This window comes from Hippocampus comes, unplaced genomic scaffold (assembly GCF_001891065.2).
Source record: "Hippocampus comes isolate QL1 unplaced genomic scaffold, H_comes_QL1_v1.1 scaffold10, whole genome shotgun sequence".
Taxonomy (NCBI): Eukaryota; Metazoa; Chordata; class Actinopteri; order Syngnathiformes; family Syngnathidae; genus Hippocampus; species Hippocampus comes.
The window spans coordinates 305,330-324,941 of NW_017805001.1; the positions used below are offsets into that span (position 1 = coordinate 305,330).

The 19,612-nt window shown below is 43.1% G+C and overlaps 3 protein-coding genes across 4 annotated transcripts in view; all 3 read right to left on the reverse strand.

The window, feature by feature from the left end:
• LOC109532620 (ATP-citrate synthase) overlaps window positions 1-9,691 on the reverse strand; it is a 17,836-nt gene extending 8,145 nt beyond the window's left edge. Inside the window, exons 1-8 of the mRNA XM_019897547.1 lie at window positions 9,536-9,691; window positions 7,911-8,090; window positions 5,735-5,857; window positions 3,869-3,931; window positions 3,587-3,777; window positions 2,587-2,666; window positions 2,047-2,177; window positions 1,065-1,183 (exon numbers count right to left, since the gene is read on the reverse strand). Of these exons, the coding sequence (XP_019753106.1) occupies window positions 1,065-1,183; window positions 2,047-2,177; window positions 2,587-2,666; window positions 3,587-3,777; window positions 3,869-3,931; window positions 5,735-5,857; window positions 7,911-8,069 (866 nt within the window). The 5' untranslated portion in view covers window positions 8,070-8,090; window positions 9,536-9,691. The remainder of the gene's footprint in view (window positions 1-1,064; window positions 1,184-2,046; window positions 2,178-2,586; window positions 2,667-3,586; window positions 3,778-3,868; window positions 3,932-5,734; window positions 5,858-7,910; window positions 8,091-9,535) is intronic.
• Window positions 9,692-10,736: 1,045 nt separating this feature from the next.
• On the reverse strand, window positions 10,737-15,975 carry cnp (2'',3''-cyclic nucleotide 3'' phosphodiesterase). The gene is made up of 4 exons (XM_019897400.1): window positions 15,872-15,975; window positions 13,066-14,297; window positions 12,461-12,588; window positions 10,737-11,915 (listed from the first exon to the last, which is right to left on the reverse strand). The coding sequence occupies exons 2-4, from the start codon at window positions 14,255-14,257 to the stop codon at window positions 11,463-11,465; spliced, it is 1,773 nt and encodes a 590-aa protein (XP_019752959.1). The 5' UTR covers window positions 14,258-14,297; window positions 15,872-15,975; the 3' UTR covers window positions 10,737-11,462.
• A 67-nt stretch (window positions 15,976-16,042) lies between these two features.
• Window positions 16,043-19,606, reverse strand: LOC109532544 (tetratricopeptide repeat protein 25-like). 2 transcript variants are annotated; one of them, XM_019897420.1, is made up of 6 exons: window positions 18,445-18,835; window positions 17,952-18,083; window positions 17,714-17,867; window positions 17,515-17,570; window positions 17,334-17,445; window positions 16,043-17,030 (listed from the first exon to the last, which is right to left on the reverse strand). In XM_019897420.1, the coding sequence occupies exons 1-6, from the start codon at window positions 18,568-18,570 to the stop codon at window positions 16,819-16,821; spliced, it is 792 nt and encodes a 263-aa protein (XP_019752979.1). In that variant the 5' UTR covers window positions 18,571-18,835; the 3' UTR covers window positions 16,043-16,818. The 2 variants fall into 2 exon arrangements, with proteins under 2 accessions (XP_019752979.1, XP_019752971.1); XM_019897412.1 differs by having other exon boundaries at window positions 17,334-17,570; window positions 18,445-19,606.
• Between the last annotated feature and the right edge of the window lie 6 nt (window positions 19,607-19,612).

Sequence of the window (19,612 nt, forward strand, 5' to 3'; positions counted from 1 at the left end):
TGTTTCGTTTCATGATGTCGTCTCAGATTACACTATTTCAATCGCGCCACACTTTCTCCGCACAGAAGACACACAGGTTTTCCAGCTACGTCCATGAACATATACTTCGACACCCACCTTGTTTGAAACCCCCGGTTCTCAGTGTCCACCTTCCATTTTGCCATTTTTGATGGGTAACCCGAAAGCTAATGTCACTGTCATGGGAACGACTGCTAGACTAATAAATATTTAAATAAAGCGGCCGACTGCTTGACACGTCACCGTTGCATTGTGGGAAATGTAGTATTGGTGCGTGTAAAAGATCTGCGGGCTCTCGGCTTGCTGCGGTCCGCGGGCCGGGTCTAAGAATAAATCAATATCATCCCAGGGGCCACTGAAAACATTCTCGCGGGCCGGATTTGGCCCGCGGGCCGGCACTTTGACATATGTGTTGTAAGGGAACAAGAACTCTTCATTGCTAGCGCATTGCAAAATAGGTTAGAGCAAGTAAAAATGAAAAGGGGCACAGAGGGATTCATTAGTGGCGGTTGAGGAGTCTGCGTGGGACATCTTACATCCCCGAACAGATGGAAGAGGGGAGATGGTTTATTACTTGCTTCCTTATTTTAATTACCTCCAGTTTCAGAAACTTGATCTCGCTTCCACCAAAACTATTTCAACAAAAAAATGATACAGTGGTGAGCAAAATATGGCCCACCCTGTTCTTCAAACCGACCCAACAATCAAATTACATTATCAAGACTCTTGTGAGATTTGATACATTACTTTTATTCTCCCAAAAAATGTTTAATGGCTAATTATAAATTATGACGTTAAATAATGAGCAGAAATAATGACTTTTCACAAACTGAAACCATTTAAAAAATGTTGCCAACCCTTTTTAAGATTCGATAACTTGGCATATGCACGTCCGTAGACGACTACAACGAACCCCACCTGGCACATTTCAGGATCAATGTTTCTATATTTTTAGATTGTGCACAAGCAAAAGATAAATGGCTATTATAGCACTGCAAAAACCACAAATCTCTTGATGTCCGATGTGAAGCTATTGGATGAACTACCTGTACACGACAGAGGCTCCGCCCCCCGCCACCATGGTCCAGATCCGCCCCTGCGGGTTGAGCAGGGTCAGTTTGAGGCTGGCGCCGCTCTTGGCATCCAGGTCGGCAATGTAGGCCTCCTGTGAACCGGGGGGTGGGGGGGGGGATGATGATTGGATTGTGTCGTTGTGCCTAATGAAGTGGCCTGTGAAAGTGCACCGTACTGAGGAGTGATTGTGGACGCGTGGAGCTTTCATGCTTGATTTTGACAGACAGATGCACAAAGACACAGACGCACACACATCTGGTGCCTGGGATGAAAACACTTGCAATCTAAAAAATGGCCGCTGTCCCCCTTAGCCCCCACCCTCGAGCCAATTAGAGCATCCGTCTGCTGCTGCCGCCGCTGGGTGAGTCTGTCTGAGACGAGCCCAACAGGCCGCGGCAGATTATTTAAACAACAGCTGCGGATGCGAAGAGTATCAAGAATTTAATGCACATACAACGTATTATTGTCCAGTATGTGTAGAGTATAAAGTCAATAATGAATTATGCATGTATTCATTCAGTATATTATCTATTTTTGTTCAAATATAAACTAGAGATTTTTTTTAAAAAATGCATTAACAATTTTAGTAAGGGCTATAATGAATTAATTCTACAATAATTACATTTTTACATAATCATAAATGTATACAACATATCATCCGTCAATTTTAACAAAATAAAAATAAGCCATATAATCAGAGATTTTCCACATGGTATATTAAATCCATAAATCTATCATTTAAAAACATAAAAAAATAAATACGAATAATACATGTGTTTTTTTAAAGATATATATTTCTTTAGAGATGCTAATACATGTATATATATATATATATATTTTACGATTTCATTTACGTGTCCAGCAACTACAATTATAATATATAAATAAATAAATAAATAATAATACAATTTAAAAAAAAAAAAAAAACAGAGGATTGTTATCCGTTGACATTACCTCAGGGTAGGCCTCCCTGCCAAAAGGCGGTGGGAATTCCACATCTCCCCACTTGGCTTTGCAGATATAGTCTGCCGTCGCATCGATCTTTGCCGCCATATCCAGCACGTAGACGCCATCTTTTGTGACCACTGCGCAGAGAAGGAGGGGCAGGAGAAGAGAAAAGGTTGACACCTGCTCACCTACTGATCGACCACCGTGTGAGCAAAGACGCTCCCAGCATATCGCTTGTGTAGGACTTCAAAGCGGCAAAGAGCTTGTTCGTTGTAGCCAATTACCAGCATCAAACAGCGAGCGCATCAAATATTTACTCCGTTCCGTCCTTTGGGTTGGAAATGCAGCGGAATCCACTTGTGAATTTAATGTCCCAATGTTGTCTTCTTTCTGAATGTTTTTTTTTTTTTTTCAAATATCATCATTACGCTGGTCAGCATTAACTTTTTGGAGGTCTAAAATGTTTCTTTTCAAACTGCTTCAAAATGATGTCATGTTCAGTTTTGTTCATTTAACAATCTAAATGTAAATAAAAAAAAAAACTACCTAGTGGGTTGATCTCCAGGTATGTGAAGAATAGTTCCTCATACAGGTTGAAAAGTCCGACAATGAACTGGGCCAGGACCCTGTCATCAGAATAATGGAACAATTCACATGAATCAATATAACTTGCCTCGGCTGTCAGAAAAGAATAGATTTGAACGTGCGTGCGTGTGTGTGTGTGTGTGTGTGTGTGTGTGTGTGTAAAATATTTTTCTTCTGTCAAGGGGGAGTAACCATGTCAGCCTGCTGTCAGAACCTTGTCTGACCCACGTGGTGCAAGCCACAGTGACTCAGCTTCCCTAGTGTGCTTGGAATGGAAAAAGCCTACGCGAGTGAAAAAAAAGGTGGTGGTGGGGGTCTAGAGTGCGTGCGTGTGTGTGCGTGTGCATGTTCCGTCAATGTCAGCCAAGACAGTGAATCGCAGCCATAACGAGGAGTGCCGCTGGACAGACGGACTAGAAAGGAGGGGGCGGTGTTGGTGGGGTGACTGGCTGTATCACCGCCATCAAAATAAATGGACGTGCTGTGAATCCAGAGCGGCCTTGAAGGAAGGCTGGTGGGTGGAGTCAGATGGGGAATAAAAAGCCAAGGAGAGAGTTTGTCATTTGGCTAATGGAAAGCATTTGCAGCCCCACCCCCCACCATCCGCAACATCACAGTACTTCTTTTATGAGAACGCGGAGGCCTTCAATACTGGAGTACTGTATTGCGAAAAACTGAAGTGTACTATGAGACATCTGAGTAAACGCTAAGGTGAGCCTGGATGTTGTTTTCAATCTTCTCGGATTCCATTTTTTGTCGAAGAGTTTCAGTTAAAAAAAAAAAAAAACATCTTTATAATATGGGGTGAAAAGGCAAGCCCATCACAACGGCACTTATTGCCGCCATTTTCTTCCCAAAGCTGCACACAGTGACAAAGTCCGACGAGTAGCGCTTGGACTGTACGACGACCGTAAGGGCTTCAGTCAAGCGGTCATATTTAAGAAACGACGCCATCACTCACAGCCTCTTGTCGTTGGGGACGTTGGCGAGCAGCTGCTTGCTCACCGCGCCCTCGCTGATCTTCTCGTCCACGCCGACCAGCAGCTTCTTGGCCTTGGCGTCCACGTCGCCCACGTCCACGCCGCCCTCGTGGTGGAACAGTACGTGGTCGCCCTCGCGGGTGGCGTAGATGCACACGTAGAACTCTTCCTCCTGGTTGCAATCAAACAGCGCCGCGTCAACGTATTCTCGGGCGTATTGGTACACTCCTGATAATGACATTTTGGTCCGACGAGTGATTTACCTGCTTGTGAGGGACAAAAGGTTCGATGAGGAAATTCTTGAGAACGCCTTTGGCTTTTCCCACCTGAGGAGGAAGCACGAAAATCAGTTATGTGGCATGCATCGCAACAAGTCTAGTACGAGACATGCTAACATGTTTTGTTCAGATTGTTTGGTTGATTTTTTTGTGGTAACAAATTGCAAATTAGAGAGCCACGTTCTTTATGTAGTTCAATTTTAGTGATTCACGGATTACAGAGTAACTTGTCGGAGGAAGTTGAGGAAACTGAAAATGTTGTAAAGTTGTGTGGCGCCACATCATCTGGATTGGACCAGTATTTCATTTAGTTATTCGTTCCTCATTCCTGTGCTAGACGCATATTTCTGGTTGCCGTGGAACAAAATGGCAAGGAAAACAAGACATTATAGAAGAGTAGCACTACAGATTCCTGGGACAACGTCATCGTTTCTCGCTCCGGGGGAAAGCCAAGCGAAGGCAGCTCATTTGGCGGGGCTGTCGCCGTGTTTGTGTTCAAAGGCCAACAGGCGCTGGCAGCGCTTTCACAGACAAGGGGATTGGAGGTGGTGGTGGTGGTGGTGGGGTGGGGGTGTGAGCGGAGAGAATAGAATAGTGCGAGGAGGGTGCCATTTTGAGGAGTTCAGAATAAAGGAAGGTTCGGAATCCAGGTGGGAAGTTAGCTCGCCTGATTTAGCCGTCTTGGTGCAATTCGACACCACAGTCAACTACGCATGCAATCATGAATTAACTGACAGTGTCAATAAAACCTCAACAGGATTACCTCCGCCAAGGGCCAATTGCGTGGCGGGTTAAATTGAACAGACACAACAGACACTCGTATATAAAAGGAGTTAAAAAAAAAAAAAAGTCAACACAATTGCCAGGTTTTTGTGATATAAAAGAAATCATGTCGAAACTTTTTCCACCAATCATCTGGTTTATAACATGTACTCCTGAATTGAAAAAAAAATCTTTGACTTCACCAAAAAGAGAAGATTGTCATCTTGGAGCGCTAGTTTATTGATTATTTTTTCGTTAGTAGCTTCCAAGCTAGCAGGGTTATACAGTGGTATTTATTTATTCTTTTTTTTTTTTTTGGTTACAGTTTTGGCACATTATTATTACTGCCCCCTACAGGACTGGAGTGTAACAATATCATTCAGTACGTTGCGATGTTGATGGCGCATTCAAAACAGATACGAAATGAATATGACATTTACCGGTCTGCATTTGTTGACCACCGTCAGTTACTCATGCGGTGCAAATTATATGAATTCACATTCAATGTGTATACAACTCCTGTGATCCACCCGAGCATTACAATCGGTCTGGCATGGTGTACGTCTGCATTTTTGTAACAGCGAAATTCGAGTTACCTTTGTTGTGACTGGTTCGCATCGCTGTCCACAAATATTAATGGCTCCTGCGCGGTTCCCCGAATCTTCTGCAATGCTCACTTTATTTATGGGAGTCAATCAGCTGCAACGTGGCGGCGTTATTTATCTTGCTTTACAGCCACACACTTGTCATGTCAAACGTGATGAAATACACACACACACACACACACACACTCACTCACACGCACACGCGGACATACAGACACTCTTCTTGACTGGTTTATGGGGGCATGGGAGCTTGAAGAAGTGTCTTGTTATTTTATCGGGCGAAACCGCATCAGAGTGATGGATGCTGTGTGTTGTCGGCTCTCTCGACTGCACTGGTGGACGACTAGGTGGAAGCGGAATGCCGCTTGTTCACACCGAACGTAGCAAATGGGTCCAAAATGTGAAAACAGGAGGAAGGAGAGGGTGAAGGAGAGGGCGGCGGAATGATGGCGACAGGAGTTATTGGCTTAAGTGGATGACGTACCGTCGTCTCTTTCATGAGGCGGCTCTTCAGCCACTCTTTGACGCCGTTCAGGTCCAGGTTAATGCCGACCAGGCCCAGCTTGCCCCGCCTCTTGATCAGCTGGTCGGGCTTCACCACCAGCCTCTGCACAGGAAGGCGAATCCCGTTTAGAATTGAAGTCGAGACATCGATTCATTAAAAGGTTGCTCAAAATGAAGCCTTACAATCAAATAAATGCATGCTTTTCTACCTTTCTCCAGAGAATTAATATTTTTAATACAAAGTTAATGTTAAATGGAAATGTCGGTGTTGGGAACCAATCAAGTTACAGCCATGCACAAAACCTCTGAGTCATTAGGCATTTTTTTCCAAACACAGTACTTGGGGAAAAAAAAAAACATGATGCACTGAAGCCTCGCTAAAAGGACCGCGATAGAGCGAGGGATCACTGTAAATGAAACCCTCCAAGTGATGAATACAATTATCGCATAATTTAGTACCACTGATACAACACATACTCACTGCAGATGAGTATTGATTTTTTTTGCATGGAAACAAAAGTACATAATATCAAAAAGTAGGGCGCTGTGCATTTACAATAAATGCCTCACCTCTAGTCGGCAGCGGTTCGGAGGATCAATGATGATTTTTTAAATTTTTTTCGATATGGGTACATAGGGTGGGTGTTGCCCTTGAAAACAGCGAATACCACATGTGGCTGAGTAATAAGACAAGATTAACACTAAGTGTGCAAATAAGAACAACGCCCTGCAAATATCCAGATGGGCTGGTGTCTTTTCGCAAATAGAAAAGTGGGGATTACACAATCTGGAAATGTGTCATTTCCTGGAAGGCCAACGTTTCAAAAGGCATACATTAAGAAAGCAGAGGAAAAAAAAACAAAACAAAACAAAACAGAACTCAGTAGTTTGGACAAATCAACATACAATTTGGACCAAAAAAAAAAAGCCAGACACGTGAGTTGACTGTCTTATAATGCAGTCCACTTAGGCAGCAAATTTGCTGGTTCATTTACTGCAACATGGTTGCTGCCACTTAAATTTATATTGGGGCTGAATGATTTCGAGAAATAATCTCATTGTTATCCCTCCCATTCCAAAATATGCTTGTAATAGCCAAAATTATTTTTCAAGGTAATATTCACGTTTTTTTTTTTTTTTAAATTTTATTTTTCAAGGTAATATTCACGTTTCTTTTTTTTTAAACAACAAAGTTGGTGGACGACTGGTTAGCATGTCGGCCTCACAGTGCAGAGGTCATGGGTTCAATCCCGGCTCCGGCCTTCCTGTGTGGAGTTTGCATAACATCCCCATACCTGCGTGGGTTTTCTCTGGGTACTCCGGTTTCCTCCCACATTCCAAAAACATGCACGGCAGGCTGATTGGGCACTTCAAATTGTCCCTAGGTGTGATTGAGAGCCCGAATGGTTGTTCGTCTACGTGTGCCCTGCGATTGGCTGCAGCCTAAAGACAACCAGGAAAGGCTCCAGCACACCCGCTACCCTCGTGAGGAGAAGCGCATCAGAGAATGGATGGATGGATGTTTGTTCGAAATACACATGGAAATATGACCGAAAAAATAATCACACATTAAGACACAATATTGTGGAAAAAAAAAAGAATTATTTTTTTCAAATCTTTCAGCCCTATTCAAGGTACCCCTTAATTTCAAACAGAGCAATTTCTCAAAGAGCGACAGGATACTTCACCATAAAAATCACAAAATCATTGTTGTTCAATCCTAACTGGATTCTGCCATCCCCCACTGAAAACGAGAAGAAGCGCTCTTCCTCCCGCTAACCGGCGAATGACTTATGACAGTGGAGCCATTACGATCTGGGCCCTCGCCAGTGATGAAGAGGAAGAGGAGGAGGAAGGTGGGAAGACACGACAGACGGTGAAAGTTAATGCAATTTTCTAATCAATGTTCGGGCAGCACATCGCTCGCTCTCCTCTTCCATATCTGCCCTCTGCATCACCATCATACCCGAAGACTAATTCAATTGGACGTTCCGTTAAAGCCACTGCAACTCCTCCTAGGAATGCTATGATGCTACACCACAACACCCGACATTCCCCCCCCAAATTTTTTTTAAAAATTTGGATCATTTCCTGCCTGGCACCATGTATGTGTAACAGTGAGAGCTGGACTTATGAAGTCAACCAATCATCCAAACCTCTGTGAGCAGCCAGGGGTGCTCCAGCGCCAGTCGGTCCAGGTCGGTCTCGGGGGTGACGTTAGCATAGCGGAAGCGGTTCTGGACCGTTGCCGGTGTGCAGATGTGCTTGTAGAGGAACTCCTTGCCCGTCTGCTCTGAGATGGCTTTGGCGGACATGGCGGCTCGATGGGACGGGGCCTGACAAGATGGATGAAGGCAAGGCAGGTTTGGTGAGGGAAGTAGATTAAATGTAACCGGCCACAGCTTCTCTGCGCTAATAACCTAAGAGGCAATTATTTACCACTCAGGTTATTGTCCTCTAATAGAAACAAGACACGAGCAGAGTAGAAAGTATTTGGAAGCGTTTAGGTGCGCACACTGGTTAACCTCCATGTTGTTTGTTTTCAATTTTCCCCTTGGCAAATATAGATCAAAATAAATAAAGAACACGTTACAATTTCTAATATGAGGTATATTTTATTATAGTTTTTTTTTCAATCACGTTAAACATTCTCAAAGTACAATGAAATAAAGTATTGTAATACAATACAAATGAAGCAATAAAAACCCTGCAATAAAAACCCTGTTAAGATACTGGTAGACTCTGACTCTTTCTAACTCTTAAAACAGTGAGACTTCTCCCCGTTGACGATGCATTGCTGACAGAGTATACCTTTGTTTTCTTAGAAATACAGTATATAATAATACATAGTTAGGGCTGAATTTTGAGCAATATTGTCCAAATCATGCAGCATTTAGGACATTCCCATTGTAAGGTTCCCCTGTCCAGTATCCATGTGATGTCGTACAAGCACAAGGGTTTGATTGGTGAGTTATCGAGGCTGTATATTTTAGAACTAAACCTACAATTCCCGAGCCTCGCTCTTCAAAGGTGCTCATTTGTTAGATAAGGGCATGTTATTTATTACCTATCTGATTTTACAACCACTGATTAATTTCCTTCTGAATCAAAGCCAACAAGCGCCTCGCTCATTTGTTAGATAACGGCATGCTATTTATTACCTGATTTTACAACCACTTATTAATTTCCTTCTGAATCAAAGCCAACAAGCGCCTGAGCATCTGGTCTACTTTATTTCACTATTTCTTAACTGGGATTATTGATAGAAGTACTGTGACACTATTGATTATCACTAGACTGGATTCGCTGCTGGCTGCGCCAATAACACTCTGCCGGGATGGATGGAAACAGTTTGTCCTGGAACAGCAGCCATTCCTGGTTCAAGACATCACTGACTTTAATTAGAAAGCTGCTGGTGATGATCAATGGGTGATAATGAAAATTGTTTCAAAACGGCACGATGGATGACCAGGTGGACCATTTAAAACAGATATGGAGAAACACGAGTAGACTAAAACAGTAAATGATAACATATGGAGGTTTGATACAAATTTGCGAGTTAACAAGAATTCTATCTGATTCCACTCATTCGTTCATTCATTCTAAAAGTGGTTGAAATAAACGTCCAATTTCAAAAGACAAGTCAAGCAAAGTTGATGGGATGACTCAAATTTTTAAAAGTCAGAGAACAGACTGACGTCAGAGTAGTTCGATTTGCTTCGACGATAGTTTCATCTTTGGAAAAAAAAGACCTCGCGTAAAGAAATAAAAAGATACAAACCTTGCGTTAAAATATAGTCCGACGAGGGGGTTCTAGTGAGGTTTCAACACGGGGTGTGTGTCAGTTTCTCCGCGGAGTGGTTTTTGCCTTGACTCGGAACCAAGCAAGTGGTACCGCAGAAGGAGAAGAGCTCGCGTTCACTTTTGGCTTCCGGCTCCCATCTCTGCCGAGGGAGCATCAGATAGTCCTGGGCCTCTGATTGGCTCGCTCCTAACCGTGCTTTATTGACGCATTCACTTACTGTTGGGTAAAAAAAAATCTTGTCATTCGTGGAACGGATTTTTAAGCAGAAAATGTCTAATGTGTTATATTTAAAACAAATAGAACACACGTCGTAAATTAAAATAAAGATCACATCCATAGAAAGTTGTTTTGTTTATATAATTGCTGTTGAGGGCTCTTGGTGTTTAAGAATATTGGAATAATCACGGATTATTGAATGTTTCACTAATTTCTTCCAAAGGCTCAAGCACGCCACTCTCCACAATAAGGAACAATTGACAATGATTGGTCAACAGTCTTATCTACACGCTGTACGCAAGGGAAAGGTTGGTTGAAAAGGGCCGATACTCACTTGGCCCATATTTGTTGATTTTACACTGTTAAGGTGACTCAGTCAAAACCTGCCTTTGCCCTGGATGGAAAATTGTACTGAATCAGTGACTCCAACCACGACAACGCGGAACGGTGCGCCATAACATCATCCAGTTTCACTGAAGCTCCTCAAAACGTACTACCCGTCTATGTCAGCGATGTGTACTGACAGGCAGAACAATTAAATACTCTTCAGGAAGAAGATAAAATTAACCTCCACTCACAACGCCGTTGTGTTGTGGGGCTGATTTCACTAACATTTGTATATGTCCCCCAGCCCCAAACGTAAATGGTGTATTAGATCAAAAATAACTTGGAAACAGCAGTAACTACCGGTAAATATATCGTCGTCCTTGGCCTGGGTGGTGTTTTGCAACAATTGCGCACACACTTGTATATTGCATTCGTACTAATCAATAGTTCCTGCGGAACACCTTTTTTTTCTAAAACGTACTTTATATACACATACGTTGTATTGAAGTCGTTTATTTCTAACGGCACTTAAGTATTGAGTGACATCTGCTGGTCATGAACAGAAACACACACACGCGCAGTTAAAAAAAAAATCGCTGGAGTGATGTCGGTACAAAACGGACAGGAAGCAGTATTGCTGGAGCAACACACGATCTTCTTTATTAAGTGTACAAAACAAGTGCAAAAATAGGGTTTCATTAGAGCTGCACAAAGTTGGACTTCCAAACCCCAAAAGGTTACATTGAAATGTAAATTTGTTGTTCAAACTGGCTAAAAAGAGCGACAAAGATTTGGATTCACAGCGGTTTTTTTTTTTTTTTTAAGTGCAAGCAGCTGGAGGGGAAGAAATGCCAAATTCTTAGGTCTCCCTTTCAAAACAATGCATAGTGCAAACGCGTAAGCAAGCATCTCTAGCGCACACGTCACCCTAACATTTAAATGCACAGCTTTGGCCTACTTGCTAGTATTACAATCACTTTTTCAATGACTAGCTAGTCCATTTGACTAAGACGACAAAGTAGCTTTAAAGCAACTCGAAATGGTGTACCACAATGTAAGTCTGGGATTGGGATGCACGCCGAGTACATGATTTCCACTCTCACACAGATGAGCTAGGATGCTAGTCTAAAGAAAGGCCCCAAAAGTTTGTCACCGATGTGTGAGCAGCTTGAGTGAACTAGATTGATGCCATACTGAGCTATGTGAACTTGCTGAAGGCTTTTTGGGTCGTGTGAAAGGGGTGGGGGATGGGAAAAAAAAGGCACACAAAGATTCCGGCTAGCTACATTCAAAAGCCCTTAAACTCCTATTTTAGAATTAATCAACCATCCCATCCCACGCAAGGCCCCCCATCATGTCTTCACAAGATGGCGCAGTTTTTCTTCTTCTTGGGATCCCTTTTGCCCTTCTCATGGGATGGGCCCCTGCGCTTGTAGAAGCTGGAGAAGCACGCGGCGGCGCACATGGGCTCTTTGAGCTCCAGCATCCACCTCCCTTCTCCGTAAAAGCGCAGCGAGCCCAGCTCCAAGTCGGTGACAGGTTCCACCTCCGGTAACACCAGGATCTCCAGGAGGTCCAGACCCGTCTGGACTGGCTCCACGCCGTCCGCGCAGCCCAGGGTGATGTGGGCGCGGCTGCCCAACGGCAAAGAGCCGGCGCCGGGGACGGAAGACTCCGCCTCCTTTTCGGCGTCAGCCGGCCACAGCACCAGCTGCTCGTCGGTGAGGCTGACGCGGGCGCCGAAGGTGCGAGGCGTGACAAAAAGGGCGCTCACGGCCAGATCGAAGACAGAGCCGTACAATTCTGACACCTCCTGAAAAAGGAAACGGCAGCCATCAGTGCGATACATAAAGATTTTTTTTCCCTTGACTGTGTCAGGATCTGCATTTCTTCCAAATCAAAGTTTGCATTCATACTGACCCCATAAGCAGACAAAAATATTTTCATAAGTCACAAAAGCAAATGACTGGTTACACTATTTCAATATTTTGCCCAAAACTTTCACAGGTTTTGGAGCCATGACTGATGCATTGCAAAAAACGATGAGTGGACTAAACAGTTTATTAGGCGGAATTTTTTCTTTTTTGTAACTTTGTGTCTGACCAGCTCCTTTTGCAATAAAGTAATGGAGCTATCCATTTTCTTTCAAAACTGGCTTGCTCAAATTATGTCATAATAGCAGTCTGTTTAATTTTTTATCACATTTATTGAAAAAAAAGGCAAGCATGTTTTTCTTTAATGTACTAATGTGAGCCCAACAACAACCTTAAAACTAAGTATGTGCCAAACTGATTTTTTTTTGTTTGCCATAATTGCCGCAATTTCTTCAACTCGTGCGAGCGAACAAGGGTGTCTTACTGGTTTCTCTGCATATTCTTTGGCTCCCTCTGCCTTTCCATAGTCACAGAATTTGGTGGTGCAGTGGAGGCTTCTTTTGCCTTTGAAGTACTGCTCCAGAGGAATTTCCTGCCCTTCATTCACCGACGCTGCAAAGATGAGACAAGGTCAGTGGTGACGACCTAAGTACAGATAACTCAAATCTATTCCAAAGTGTGTGTGTGTGTGTGTGTGTGTGTATTTTTTTAAAGACTTTCTCCCTGCACTTGCCTTGAGTTGCACTTTGTACCAACTGGTCAAAACAAGATACAGTAGTCTTAAGCATTTCAACTTCTTCAGATGGCAAAATGACCCCCCCCCCAAAAAAATAAATAAATAAAAATGTCTATTAATACTTAAAGCACTTGATTAAAATTGTGTTCATTTACTTCCATTTTGCACTTTATTGCATCAATTGAAAACTGGTTTGTACTATCAGATATTTGGGGAGTGGCCACTCGATATTTGGCATTTAATTTTATTTAGCTATTTTTTCCATTGTGTCAAATATATATATATTAAAAAAAATACACTTTCTGCCATCTCTGCAAGCAAAAATTCAAGACTGAGCAAACGGGTTCACTCACAGCCAACAGCATTCTTCTTGAAGCCATCCAGGGCCGTCAGGAAGTCGCTGCCTGTGGATCTGAGCTGATCCTGCGCAGGTGTCAGCAAGAACCAGCCGAAGAAGAGCGGCAGGCACACCTCATCCAGTTGCCGCTTCATGGCAGTGATGGCAGCCGGCTTGCGTCCGCTCAGCTTGGCGAGGCGCGCCGTGTCCGCGTTCCATTCCGTGCGCGGCGTGAGGAAGACCACGACCATCCGTTGCTCCCGGGCCAACTCGCCCAGGCGGGCAAGCCGCTCATGGGTGTGGTTAGTGTCGTCCACAACCACCAGCACCGTAGGGGCGTCGGCGCAGCAGGCCACCACCGCCTCGTCCAGGGCTTTGTGCGCGTCCATGGCGGGGTCGGCGCTATCCGCGTAGTCGTCGGCGCAGAAGACCGAGCAATGGTCCTTGTAGGCGTCGGCCAACGCACGAGATAAGAAGGTCTTCCCGCTTCCCGGAAGGCCTTTGATGACCACCAGGGTGCGAGAGCGGCACAGAGCATCTTTGGTCTTCTCGTGTTTAAGGATGGGGAACGACAAGGAGCCGGCAGAGGGAAGGGTCGGCTCCTTTTCAGGTGCTGGGTCACTTGCCTCGGCTCCTGGTGGAACTGCTGACTTGGCACTTGTATCCGGCTCGCTTTCCTTCTTTGGTTCTGCAGGGGGCGCCATTTCAGCTTCAGCCTTTTTCAACGCCTTCTCCTGCATGGAGGTTTCAGCTGGCTTCTCCGTGGACGCTTCGATTTTCTCGCCATCATTTTGTGCCTGAGCCTCCTTGACAACTTCTTGTGCCTCAACTACAGCCTCTACTTCATCAAGAACTTTCTCTTGAACCTTCTCTGGGCTGCAAGGCGGCAATTCTTCTGGTTGCTGCGGCGCGGCATCTTCCTGGGTTGGCGGCAGCATTATTTCAGCTTCTGGAACCGGATCAGACATGGGATGTGGCTCTTCTGGCACAGCAACAGGCACCGGTGGCTTAGCTTCAGGGCTTTCAAGAGGCGAGTCATCTTGGACAGGGGCGGTGTTGCTTCCGACCGCGTCACCAGCGCCGTTCCCCGCGGGCTGCTGCTTTTCCTCTCCATCTCCTTCAGCAGCTGCTGGCTGCGTCACCGCCACTTCCTCCTGTTGCGGACTCGCCGGCATGTCGGAAACCTCACGGTTGTTTTCAGGGTCCATTTTGGGCTCGAGAGGGTCACCACTTCACATTAACAAGTATCTTAAAGCATGCAGAGGAAACAGTGATGCATCGTCAGCCTTTTTTTTTTTTTTTTTTGTGGTTTTATCATTTAGACCAAGAATTGCAGCGATCTGCACAATTCTGATGAGATCTAGTACATAAAACAGTCAAAAAGCATTGTGGAAACAAGTACAATATTTAAATAATCTTTTTACCTTAATGCTAAGTTGAAGAATTCTTACTGTAATTATTTGGCCTTTTTTGTTCACATTAGAACTGGGGCACTTTTCGATTTTATCTCATGCAGACAAAGTATTTTAATTGTACACATTTATGCTCCAAAAATAACACGTCAACTAAAGTGTCTCATTGTAGCTCAGATGACAGATGAGAAAGTAAAACTGCTATGTGTCTGATCATTATTCCTGCTCTGCATTGTTACTGTTATTGTTAAAGAGTTAAATATTACCAAAACAGTTTGCTCTAGTTTCATTCTTTTTTTTTATAGTATTTATTTTCAAGGCAACACTATTTTTATGTTAAATTTGAGTTACAAAGAAAACAATGCCTGAGAATTAAATGGTCAAATTAAGGAAAAAAAATGGATTTAATCCGTTGTTTGTACCCTCTTTTGGAGAATCATCAAGACATATGAGGGAGGGGTACTCATGGTCTGGGAAAAACGGTCGCGGAACAAAAGATTTTAAAAAAAAAGTGGGGAGGGGGGCGCAATTGCCCTCACGCGTTATATTATATTAAGAACTCTGGCAATGAGACTCAAAACTACAAACATTTTGACGTAACCACGCCCATTTCTTATGAATTGCGCAACTATTTCTAATGGTTGCAATACATTTTACATCATGAGACCAGGCGGAGGGCGGACTCAACATGGTCCCGAAAACAAACAAGTTGCCCAGCGAATTACCAGGCGTTATTAAGCAAAGGAAAATCACTTGGTAACGACTGAGCAGACAAAAGGCAGTTCCTTTTTTTTTTTTAATGATGATGGCGGGCACCTGGCGTCAGACTGAGGAGCGCCATCTAGCGAAAGAGTGGCAACCATTTTGATTCTTCAACAAAATTTCTGCTCGGTTTACCAGATGTGCGAACGTGTCATGTCACGAGACGAAAACCCTTCCTGAATGCTACGCTTTCTAACGAAACAAAAGCGAAAACCGTGAATGATTAGGTCAACAAACACTCACGTTTCTAACCAAAAGCGAAGGTTAAGCGAGCATTTTCCTTTTTAGTCAACATATCGATGCCAACAGCTGTTGTGTGGGTGACGCAGTGGATAAACTCAGCTCGCGTTGTTATCAAGCTGATAGAAAGCACATTGATTTGAGAGTTTGTGTCTTTAAAAGGAGACAAACATGTTTAAACCGTGCATAATTACACTTTTAAAAAGCGACAGGGTGGAGACAACCGTGGCACACAAACAATTAACATGCCAGTCAAACCACGCGGATCAGGGCAATCCTAACTATAATTATCGTTTTCAGGTGACAAAGTTTTCCTCCTCACCGTCAAAATACAAAAACAGCATGAAAAATGGACGCCATGAGCATGAGTTTTTTTTGTTGTTGTCGGTGTACAGCGTGCCAACTTACCACCATTCGGTCCGGGTGATTACCACGCGCTACTCGGCATACAATGACAAGCTAACCTGACACACCCACGCACGCGCTCAGCTTCTCTTCTTCAAGGCACAGTGCGCGCACGCACGGCGGCGGGTAAGCTCACGCTGGGCGGAGACCGAGGGCACGCCCTTCACAGACCGGAAATGGGGGTAAAATGAAACTGTCGAGGATTGAAGCTTTTTTTCAGATTTTTTTTTTGTTTTAATTGACGTAATTTAATAGAAATATTAAAATGAATAACATGTTAATAATTATAGCAATGGCAATGATACATTATTAATAATACTGTAGCGATGGTGAAGCCACGTACTTTCTAGCATGCTTTGCAGCACACTTTCTGTAAATAGTGGATATTTTACAAATAGGTATGTTTAAGCTTTGAGTGTGTTCAAGTGAAGCAGTCTGTGTGGAATGAAAGGATGTGGGCTGAAAGTCTTTGTGTTCCAATGTGCATTGTTACCCCTCGAGCGAATCGCGACTGAAGAACATCATCCTTTCACCACAAACGAGGGCATATTATTAAGCACCCATAGAAATAGAACAGAAGCATTTCTACTGTAATTTTAGATGAAAAAATGGCCACATGACACAACATAAACCATGAAAAAAAATACAATATAGTTTGCCATGAAACATTTAGATTTTGCCACAAAACACCAAACTATTTGCCGTAAAAATATTACAATTGTTCAGCTATTAAGATCCAGACAGTTACTTTCAGAATTGCACATTTTTTTCTAAGTATTGCTTTTAAGGTTTTTTTTTTTGTTTTTTTTACAATAAGAGTTGGAACCTTCTTTTAATCTTCATGGCTTCATTTTATTTATGTTTTTTATGGATCTTGAATTTACACTATTTTTAATATTGTGCTTGTTTGAGATGAATAAAAATCGAATCAAATCATAAGCGTTATTGTCCTACATGCTCTTTACTGTAAAGTTTGCAGGTTTTGAGGAGGGATGGATGGGCATTTTGCCCCACTTGCTTCGTTGTCTTTGAGGGTCTTTGGGTGGATGGCGCGGGGGCTTCTGCTGGTTCCAGAAGTCAGCGCAGCCGTCCAAGTATGTGAGGCAACCCTGGATGACATCATGCAGTTGCTCACCGTTCCTCGTCTTCCCTTTCCCCAAGTCTGCAGATTAGAATACACCCAAACATGATTAGATCATGACAGTTTGCCGTAAACGCGGACATATGCATTAGAAACAGGTGAAGCACTGCCCTGTCTGACTGCATGGTTGCCAAAGAAAGGCTAGCACGCTAGCTAGCTAAGAAGCCAGATCTAGATCAGATGGATGGATCGACATCTAAACATTAAACACACAATTCAATTGTTACAATTCTGATTAATAACAATGATAATATAAAACAACATAAATGTTTCTAAGAGCTTTAAAAAAATGTACAAAAAAAGAAACATTAACAACAAACATACCTTCATCCTTTAACAGGTTCTCCAGATATCTCCTGTCCTCGTAAAACTCCCCCAGGTATTTCTTGCTCTTCTTTTCTGACTTGGAGGCGTGTGGTTTCTTGGCTTTTGCCATCTGTTGTGTGAGATTGGTTGTGTTGATCATCGTAATATGTAGAGGGATGACAAATTGATGTGTGACTACCTCTGCATCTTTTTGCTGGAGTTCTGCTTTAAGCTTCTGTTTGATGGCGGCAGGGACTGAGTGATGACATGTATGATGATATAGACAAAATATAATCAATCAGTCCGGAGTTGGGCAGGAGCCCTTAGCTGTTCACTGATGATATTATCAGGACATTTTGGATAATTGTATGCTTCCATCATTGGTGTCGGTCACATACCGGTGACGGCGTTCTCAATGGCCTCCTGAGCTTTCTGGATGCCCACCTTGAACTCATGGACTTGTGGGCGCAGCTTCAGCCCTTGGTGGTAAAACACTAGCGCAAATTCAAATTCCCCCAAGCAGTACAAAGCCTCGGCCTTCTGGTACAACCCCTAATGTAAAAAAAAAAAAAACACGAAATATTTATTATTGATTCCAAATAAGAGTTTACTATGACATTGAAAAAAAAACCATACCTCAAAAAAGGAATGGTCTTCTTGAAGTGAAGCTTCGGCGTCCCCCAGGGCTTTTTCATACTGACCCATCATTAGGTAGCACTTGGAGCGGCCCACGAAGCAGTATTTGTCCTCGGGTTTTAGTGTCAGAGCCTGTTATACGATTGAGAATATCCACTTTCAGTACAGTACGTGACCGTACGTGACAGTGTAGTACGTACCCCAGAAAATACCCCACACCCCCAGGCTGGCAGAACATTCTCGTCACATTTGCGGTTTAATAGGGTGTTTCAAGGTTTGTTAGCATTCATAATTTTTTTCCTGAGCTGTATTAAGAAAAACATTTGAATGACTTATTTTCAAACTCTACAAAATGAAAATGGTCAGAAAAACGACTGAAAATGAATTTTCACGGTGAAAACAGTTGTGTAAAGTGTTTTATTTTAAATATGACCGGCTTTTATTGATGCGGATATTTGGACGGTGAAAAAAATTCCGGCTCGTGAGCACTCACCGTACTGAATCTCTCCACTGCTTTCTCATACTCCCCCTTGAGCAGCAACCAGTCTCCATCCGCCATTAAGGTAGAGAAAACACCCTTAGCCTTCGGACTTTTGCACTCGGACTCCGTTTCGGACATTTCCCCTCGGAGAATTTCACTTAAAAAGCGGAAAAAAACAAATGCAGGCGAGTAAGCGCCTCTCTAACTAGGTAACTTGGCAACCGCACTAACAAATGAGCCAACAGCGCCCCCCATTGTAAAGTATGTGGAAACGCAGGCTTTTTCCCCAGACAGCACATTAGGGACACTTGATCAATGAGAGCTAATGAGACTTTTAAGAGTTAAATTCAACACGTATAACAATTGCTTTTCAGGTACAATAAATAATGATTATGTACAATAAATAATGATTATTTATGGAAAAGGTATTGCTGCCACACGAGAAAAAAAAAGTTTCACGTTATATACCGTGATGTGTCTTGTTCCAGTCACTGGCAGAGCCACGTGTAGGGATTTACATTTAAAAAAGGAAAAAAAAAAAGACAGATAGATTTAGCATTATCTTTTCTATACAGCATTTGTAATGCTTTTTCCTAGTTGGTTCTAATAACATGTAAATAGAGACAGATGAGGCCTCGACTTTATTGACACGGTTGATAAAAACAGGAAGGTTTCACCAAAATGACAATGACACTATAGGCGAGGACGCCCTGATTTCTCCCACCTTATCAACGTCAACAAGAAGTATGTCTGGACCCGTCCCATAGACAACATTCTAAACATGTTCCCATCCTTTCGTTGTGTTGCATTTTAATGGTCGGAAAATTCTATTTTCCATGTGTTTTGTTGCTTGGATAAGTAGCTGTGACTGGCGCGGCGAAAAAGAAAAAAAGACAATAAATATCAAAATACGATCCAAAAAAAAAAAAAACTAACTAATCACAAACCAAAATGATACATTCCAGTCACATGTGCAACGCAGCAATCTGTGGATGGCAACATCAAATATAAAAAGTGTTTATTTCAGACACACGATGGCCACTCCCACTGGCTTGGATGCCATTTCACGACCGTCCCTATCAGATACTTCAAATCAGAAAATGGCGATTGCAGTTTCATGCAGAGCGGGGAAGTAGTCTATTCTTCCCCCATGGACCCCTTCAAAAAAAAAAAAAAAAAG

What these genes read in the sequence shown, in the direction of transcription:
- LOC109532544 (XM_019897412.1), bottom strand. Translation starts at nt 18,570, where the DNA reads ATGTCCGAAACGGAGTCCGAGTGCAAAAGTCCGAAGGCTAAGGGTGTT. An exon ending in CAGTGGAGAGATTCAGTACG is followed by an intron (nt 18,084 to 18,444) that starts GTGAGTGCTCAC and finishes ATCGTATAACAG; the next exon opens with GCTCTGACACTAAAACCCGA. An exon ending in AAGACCATTCCTTTTTTGAG is followed by an intron (nt 17,868 to 17,951) that starts GTATGGTTTTTT and finishes TTTTTACATTAG; the next exon opens with GGGTTGTACCAGAAGGCCGA.
- cnp (XM_019897400.1), bottom strand. Translation starts at nt 14,257, where the DNA reads ATGGACCCTGAAAACAACCGTGAGGTTTCCGACATGCCGGCGAGTCCG. An exon ending in CAAGAAGAATGCTGTTGGCT is followed by an intron (nt 12,589 to 13,065) that starts GTGAGTGAACCC and finishes TCATCTTTGCAG; the next exon opens with CGTCGGTGAATGAAGGGCAG. An exon ending in AAGAATATGCAGAGAAACCA is followed by an intron (nt 11,916 to 12,460) that starts GTAAGACACCCT and finishes TTCCTTTTTCAG; the next exon opens with GAGGTGTCAGAATTGTACGG.